Source organism: Lolium rigidum, chromosome 1 (assembly GCF_022539505.1).
Source record: "Lolium rigidum isolate FL_2022 chromosome 1, APGP_CSIRO_Lrig_0.1, whole genome shotgun sequence".
NCBI lineage: Eukaryota > Viridiplantae > Streptophyta > Magnoliopsida > Poales > Poaceae > Lolium > Lolium rigidum.
The window spans coordinates 116,321,339-116,328,973 of NC_061508.1; the positions used below are offsets into that span (position 1 = coordinate 116,321,339).

The 7,635-nt window shown below is 52.6% G+C and overlaps 1 protein-coding gene across 1 annotated transcript; it reads left to right on the top strand.

The window, feature by feature from the left end:
• The first annotated feature begins 354 nt into the window (after positions 1 to 354).
• Positions 355 to 4,794, top strand: LOC124680688 (desmethyl-deoxy-podophyllotoxin synthase-like). Its single transcript, XM_047215750.1, has 2 exons — positions 355 to 1,281; positions 4,162 to 4,794. Exons 1-2 carry the CDS (start codon positions 355 to 357, stop codon positions 4,792 to 4,794), a joined length of 1,560 nt encoding a protein of 519 aa, XP_047071706.1.
• The last annotated feature ends 2,841 nt before the right edge of the window (positions 4,795 to 7,635 follow it).

A 7,635-nucleotide genomic window follows, 5' to 3' on the forward strand; every position in this document is an offset into this window, starting at 1 on the left:
GCGTCGGGCCGCTGGAGCCAACCCCAGACGCAAACAGACACGCGGACGAAAACGGTCATTTGAGCGTCCGCTGCGCGACGCAAACAGACGCGCGCGGACAATAAAATTCGTCGCGCCGCTGGAGATGCCCTGATGAGAACGAAGACATGAAAAGACCGTGTTTTGACGTCTCTAGCACAATCTTGCCCACTTTATATAAAGCCCACTACCTCACTAGGAAAGCATCTAGCTTGTAGCTTCACTCTCTATATCAAACTTGGAGGCTGTCACTGCCTGCCTACACATATGACGCCTTGGCAAGCTGCAAGTCAATTTAAATTGATTGTCGTTGCACTCGCCGAGCAGCTGCCGACCATGGAGGAATGGTTCAGCTTGTGTCTCGTAGCCCTGCTCACGCTGCTGGCAATTTCGTTTCTGAAGCTGCTCTCCGCTCGCAACAACAGGCCCAAGAAGCAGCTGCCTCCAGGGCCATGGACGCTCCCCATCATAGGCAGCCTCCACCACGTCGTCAGCGTCCTCCCGCACCGCACAATGGCGGACCTGTCTCGCCGTCACGGGCCGCTGATGCACCTCAGGCTGGGCGAAGTCCCCACCTTGGTGGTCTCCAACGCCGAGGTGGCGGCGCTGGTGATGAAGACCAACGACCTCGCGTTCGCAGGCCGGCCGCGCAGCGCCACGCAGGAGATCTTCGGCTCCCGCGGCAGGGACATCGCCTTCGCACCCTACGGCGAGCCGTGGCGACAGATGCGCAAGGTCTGCGTCATGGAGCTCCTCGGCTCCAAGCAAGCAAGGCGCGCCGAGGCCATCAAAGCCGAGGAGGTGGGCAACCTCGTGCGCTCCATCGCCGCCGCCGCCTCCGCCGGCGCCACCGTCAATGTGAGCCAGCTGGTGACGGCGCTCAGCAACGACGTCGTGTGCCGTGCGGTTTTCGGCGGAAAGTTCGCGCGGCAGGAGGAGTTCATCCGCGAGTTGCACCAGGCCATGGAGCTGGTAGCGGGCTTCTGCCTCGTCGACCTCTTCCCGTCGTGGCGGCTCGCGCGCTGGCTTAGCAACGGCGAGAGACGTCTGAGGAGGAGCCATGGTCGCATCGAGCGCATCATCGCCGACACTGTCCAGGAGCGCAAGGCCGCTCGAGCTGCCCGCGGTGGCGATTGCTGCACCGACGAAGAGGACCTGCTGGGAGTGCTGCTCAGACTGCAGCGGGAGGACTCGTTGGAATTCCCTCTAACCACAGAGATCATAGGCGCCGTCTTGTTTGTGAGTACTTCCCCTTTTCCTTTTGTACTACTAATATACTGTAAGAAGAACATATTCTTTTCAGCGCATGGTTAATTGATCAAGACGTGCTGACTCATCAAGTGATGTTTACGTCGTACTCCTATAAAAACAACTTTGCGTCCTATATGTGATCCTCACAAATAGAAATTTAGTACTAGCTTCTTGCATTTTTTTTTCTTTTACTAGTTTTAGATCAACCAACATCTAAGTTAATTAGAGCCCGATCAACTCCCGAATCATTGAATTTGCGTCGTTATTCGTGAATTTCATATTGGTAAGTATCATGTAGTAGTATCATGCATATGATACTTGTGTATGGTACTATCTGTTAGTATCATGAATTGTACCATAGTCATGCTATATTTATTGTTTTTTACAATCTCAATGCCAATTTATGCACAAGATTTGTTTGTCATTAATTTTTTTTGCGACATGCGCTATGATACAGTATCCACCTATGTTACTCTAATCTCCTCTCTCCTCCTCAATTAGCTGCCACATCAGTATTTTTGTGGGATCAATATGCATGATACTAGCACTATGACTAGCCTAATTCACTTGGGGTTGGAATTGCACATGAGGGTGATATGTCACTAAAACTTTGCCGCTAAATTTCACATGCAACTGAATGATTACATCTGACCGAGAATTAACTTAACTATATGTTGTCTGAGAATTGGTCGTGTTCTTTTGATTTGTAACTTTTTTTTGCTTTGACTCCTTTTTTTTAACACGAAATCACATATAGCTCTAAACATAAATATTAATCTTTCCACTTTTTTATTTTTGAAACGGGGACTTTTTTCATACTATTTGTTTCACATGTATACCCTGGAGCATACACAGAAGGTAATTTTTAGTAACTGAATCATGCTTTATCCAATTAGATATATACCGATATGCTTCAAATAATTGACTTTTCCTTTTTTTTGTTTGACTTTTATCGATTTTTTCCAAACCATGCGTTTGCGTGTACTAATATAGAAGAGGGGAAACCACCAAAGTGGTCGAGTATATGAAGACTCAATGAAAGCCTCAACAAATGCCAGACTACATATATATACTCGGTGTGGCATATCGTTAGACAAAACATACGACCGGCAAAACTAGCTCGTAAACAAGTTGCGTGAAGTTATCGTGTCCTCAACTCCTCATCACCTGGAAAACCTAATAGAAACCCTTGGTGTTCATTGTACGTATATGGCCTTTGCACTGCACATCCATTGCCCCAACCACATCTTTGCCCTAAAATATTACACGGAGAGCTCCTCGCGTCGCCTCCTCCGGCGACCGGGGAGCCCAAACCCTAATCCCCGCCGCCAGCCCCCCTCCCTGGCTCCCTCCCCTCGTCGCCCCCGAGGTGTCGCCCGACATAGCCGGGCGGCGCCTGTGAAGGGGGCGGCGGGGTTTTATGCATCTCGGCTCTCGCGCTGTGGCTAGGGAGGAGGGCCGCCGCGTTGGGGGCCGGAGGCCGGCGAGATGGCGCAGCAGCGGAGGATGTTTCGCCGGGTGTGCGGCGTGCGGCGACGGAGGAGCCTTCGATGCGGCGACGGCTGGACCTGTGGCGGCGGCGCGGGCGTCAGGGCCTGCCTCGGGCCCAATCTGGGCCTCATGGGCCGCTGCGTGGGCTGCTCGCAGTGGATCCAGGCCGCTCGGAAGGCGCATGGTGGGCGATCTGCTGCTGCCTGAGCTGTGCGGGAAGATACGGGTCGGTCGCCGTGCAGTTTCGCGCGGATTTGGCTGTCTGCGTGCGGAGGAAGGAGGTCGCCCGATGGGGCTGCAGCTGGCTGTGCCGGATGGTGGAAGCTGGGCTGACGTGAGAAGTGCTGGCGGTGTTGCATCCTCCAGTGTGTGCTAGAGATGAATGGCACTGTCGGCCCGAAAGTGGTGGTCGGAGGCTGGTCCAGTGGACTGCTGCAGCTTCAGGCTAGGTTGAGGTGGTGGCGGTTGACGGGAGATGAATGGCGCCGCTGATGGGCGTTGCATCCTTCCGCCAACACGGGGACGGGATGACGGAGCTGCAGCGTGGTTGGGTTGGCATGGATGAGGCCCGAGGTGGTCATCGCCCCCCTCACCGGCGACTTTTGCTGGCCTCTCATCGGTGGTGTGTCCAGCCTTTGGTCCAGGATGGCCTGCTCTTTGTGGACAGCGGGGCTGTTGTGAGGGCTGGGAGAAATCCCTATGCGGTTGCAGACGACGGCGACGCCTGTGGGCGCCGTCACCTTCTTGAAGGCGTTGTCTATGCCTCTTTCTCCATGCCTCCTCATGTGCGACGGGTGAAACCGCAGACCAAGCTCGCTGGTTCATGCATTGGCGGCGCTATTGTGTCGTTCCCTGCTTGGAGGCATTGTCCGGGTTGCACGAGGAGTCCTAAGACAGTCACTGGAGTAGCTAAGGTTGGCAACTACTGGAGCGTGGGCCTCTAGGGCGCGATGTACACTGAAATGGCATTTTTCAACGGCGCTCTCCTCGGGTTTGGTCGGGCCCTGCAGTCCACACCGCCACTATCTTCTTGGCATTCAAGGGTGGATCGTACGTTGGCACGTGCCATCTTCGAGCGTGAGTTGTGTTTGCGAGTTGTCTTGCTTCGGTTGTGAAGCGGTCTGTGGCTATGTGTTCTGACCTCTCGCCTCTTGGCTGGGTTAGACAAGGCGGGTGGTTGTTTCGTGTGTTGTGGTGTTGCATTGTAAACTGTAAGGTGTTCATCTGTATGGTTTTCGGGTCCGGTTTCCCTCAGAAACTGGACCAATTTCTACCTATTCAATGAATTTAGCTGTTAACATTCAAAAAAATTAGAGGAAAAGGAATAAAGTACTATGCACCGTATTTGGTTCTACATATTTAAAAAACGCTTCAATAAATATACCATATCGTTTTTTCCAGGACGTGTTTGCTGGTGGCACTATTACCACAGCAACAATTTTGGAGTGGGCTATGTCAGAGCTTGTGAACAATCCTAAAGCCATGGCTAAGGCACAACTAGAAATTCGTGTGGTGCTCGGTGAAGACCGTGCTGTCATTACTAATTGTGACATTGCAGAACTCCAATACCTGCGGATGGTCATCAAGGAAGCTTTCAGGTTGCATCCACCCTTTCCTCTAGTACCCCGCAGGGCCAGAGAGGACTGTACAGTCATGGGTTATGACATGCTTAAAGACACCAATGTATTAGTTAATATCTTCGCAATTTCAAGAGATCCAAGATCCTGGAAAAATCCTGAAGAGTTTGAGCCTGAGAGATTTGAGAACAACATCATGGATTATTATGGGGCATACTTTGAATTAATTCCCTTCGGGGCCGGCCGACGACAATGTCCTGGGATGTTGTTCAGCACGTCGACCGTGCACATCACATTGGCAAACCTGTTGTATCACTTTGATTGGATGCTTCCTGATGGGGATAGCCTAGCTTCATTTGACATGTCGGAGAAGTTTGGGTTGACAGTAAACAGAAGGAATGATCTTCAGCTGAGAGCTATTCCACATGCGGGCTTCAAGGCTACACCATCAAAGTGATACAAAGAAGTGTATTTATGCATGGAAATGTATATTCATATTTCCGCCCCTTTAGCATATGTCATTATTGCACTGTACAATTTATGCATTAGAATAAGAGAAGCTCATTGCAAACGTTGTGTTCAGGTACAATTATCTGTATTTGTATGCACGATAGAAAATATTTTTTAAGCTGTATAGTAGGTTTCCTTAATGTTCGTATTTTCTCATATAAAAGTATCTTCGAAAGGTGAAAATAAATATAAAAACTAAAAGCTAATACAGGGCGCAGAGCTATGAAAAAACAAGCTCAAACTTTTTTTTTTAGAATTCGGCAGGTGAGCTGCACGATATATTAATAGAAGAAGATTTGGCTCAGTTAATAGGGAAACCGGGCCAAAAAACCATACAGAGCGGCCGAGTTTATGAGGAAAACCGGCCCAAAAACCGTACAAATATCAGACTACCGACGACCAAACACACACCACCAAACCCGGAGCCGCTGCTCCGACGTTCCCTGCTCGGAGGCGAGCCGCAACGTCCCACGGCATGGACGTCTTGTAGCCCAAACTACCAAGGCGACCACCCGTAGACCACGGACGCCGCGCCAAAAGATCTGGGGCCGCCGCCCCGACATGCCAGCCACACCGACCGTCCCGTCGTGTAGGCCGGGCCGACGAGCTCACTACCCACGTAGCACCAACACGCTACCCATGCCTTGCTAGACCATGACCACACCCGATGGAGTCATCATTGCAAGACCTTCCGAGGCCGCCGCCTCGGCGTACGTCAATCGTCCGGGGCCGCCGCCCCGGCATCCACCACCCCCGACAACAAGGCAACCATGCACAAGTGGCACACATCTACCGCACCACGAGGAACACGGACTCCAAAAGAGGCGCCTTCACGAAGGTAACGGCACAGTGTGTCGCCACTGCTCGCTCCGATGAGCAGAGGTTTTCACCGGGGAACGCATCAGCTCGCGACAGCAGGAGGCCAAGCTCCCCAATGAAGCCCTCAACAGGGGAAACGGTACCCAGGGGCACCACCAACATCGTCACCAATGGTGCGAGGCTTTCGCCTGGAGTGTCAACGTTGTCGTCAGGCCCAACGTAGGCCCTGGCCGTAGGCGTGGCCAGCCGAGCAAGGGACCTTCTTGCCGTCCACCAAACGCCCAACACTCGCCTGAGTAGCGCGTCTCGGCCAGACCGTTGCAGGAGGCAGCAGATCGGCCGCCCACCGCCAAGCCCAGGCCGCTAAGACGTCGCCCTAGACACAGGCCCGCCAAAGCCCATATCGGGCCCGACCGCTGCATCCCCCGCGCCTCAGCCAAACCCGCCACCTCATCGCACGGCAACACCATGGCTTCGCCGCACCAACAAGCGCGCCAAGCAGCGCCGTCCTGCGCCCAAGTCCGGCGCCGGCCCGCGCCTCTGGCCGACGAGACCGTCCCCAACCTGCCTCTGGAGCGAGGAAGATCCCGCCGCCGCCATGGCCGGACGGGGCGAGCTGCCGACCGAACGGCGAGCTGCAGAGAGCAACGAAGGCCGGGTCCGGCCCGCAAGCCCGCCGCCAGGGCCGGCGTGCAGAGGCACCACGGCGAGGACGACGCGGGCGCGACGGGGAGGAGGCGGGGAAGCGGTGACGAGCAGGACGGCGGCGGGCCACGCGCAGGAGCCCAGCGCGGGCGGCGACGACCTCCGGGACCGGCATGGTGGCCTCCCTCCTAAACGGCCATGCGGGGGCCCGATAGGCATAGATCCTCGCCACCCCCGTCCTTGGCGGCGCACGGCTTCGCCGGCGGCGGCCTCGGGAGGCGACGAGGAGGCGGGCAGAGGGTGGGGAAGGTGGCGGCGGGGAGCTAGGGTTTCGCTCCCCCGTCGCCTGGAGGAGACGACAGAGGAGCGGGCACAAAAAATATTTAACAAACTCAAACTATCAAGGGGTCAGAGGCAGCTAAAAAAATTATCACACCAAGTGCCAAAATCCGAATAAGCCTTCCTGATTTTTCTGTGAGTTTGCACCTTATCACATTTTTGAAATTTTTTTCCTTCATTTATATAAATTTCTCATGATGATCTTGAAGATGAAGGAATTTCTCTGTCTCCATATTGCCCAATCAACCAAAATGATGATTTCCATGTAGAATGGGAGCCGGATAGCTTGTTTCAGACTGTCTACTATACCATGAATATTATCTGATGGCGGATCTCAGTTTGGACAGATATAATTCCGACATGCTCTAGCAAAAGTGCAATGGAAGAATAGATGGGTCCTTGTTTCAACCACGGGAGATAACCATAATACACACATGTCATATGTGATTAAAAAGTTTCTTCTCTGGAGTGAGCCTTTTTTTCGAAATGGAGGAAATATCGCCCCAGCTTCTGCATTCAAGGGATGCACACGGCTTTTTATTAGATTATTCACAACACCTTACAAGAGCAATACAAAAGATCAAACTCGAAGCCACCTCACTAGACCTACAGAGGGATGAAGGGGGTGACAATTGACCAACCCACATCAGCCAAAAACCAAATGCCTTCCCAGACCGCCCAAATAGCAGATGAGAAGCACATCCAGTCAAGCAGACTCCCAGCATACGAAAAGAACACAGCAGGACTTCGAAGTCCGGGTGATTGCTCTGGGACAGACATGAGTACGAATCAACGACTTATATGCAGAGCCAAAACAAGGAATTTCTCTGTACCATCTTTGAATACCATTTATCATTCAGTGTGTATGCTGGAAAACATTACATAGTACATGATCATATAAAAGATGATTGTATTAGTTCTATGTTTGCGAACGTTTTAGCGAGACAATAATATTTATTAGTTACGTGAATGTGCGTGGAACAAA

What these genes read in the sequence shown, in the direction of transcription:
- LOC124680688 (XM_047215750.1), top strand. Translation starts at nt 355, where the DNA reads ATGGAGGAATGGTTCAGCTTGTGTCTCGTAGCCCTGCTCACGCTGCTG. An exon ending in GTACTTCCCCTTTTCCTTTT is followed by an intron (nt 1,282 to 4,161) that starts GTACTACTAATA and finishes CGTTTTTTCCAG; the next exon opens with GACGTGTTTGCTGGTGGCAC.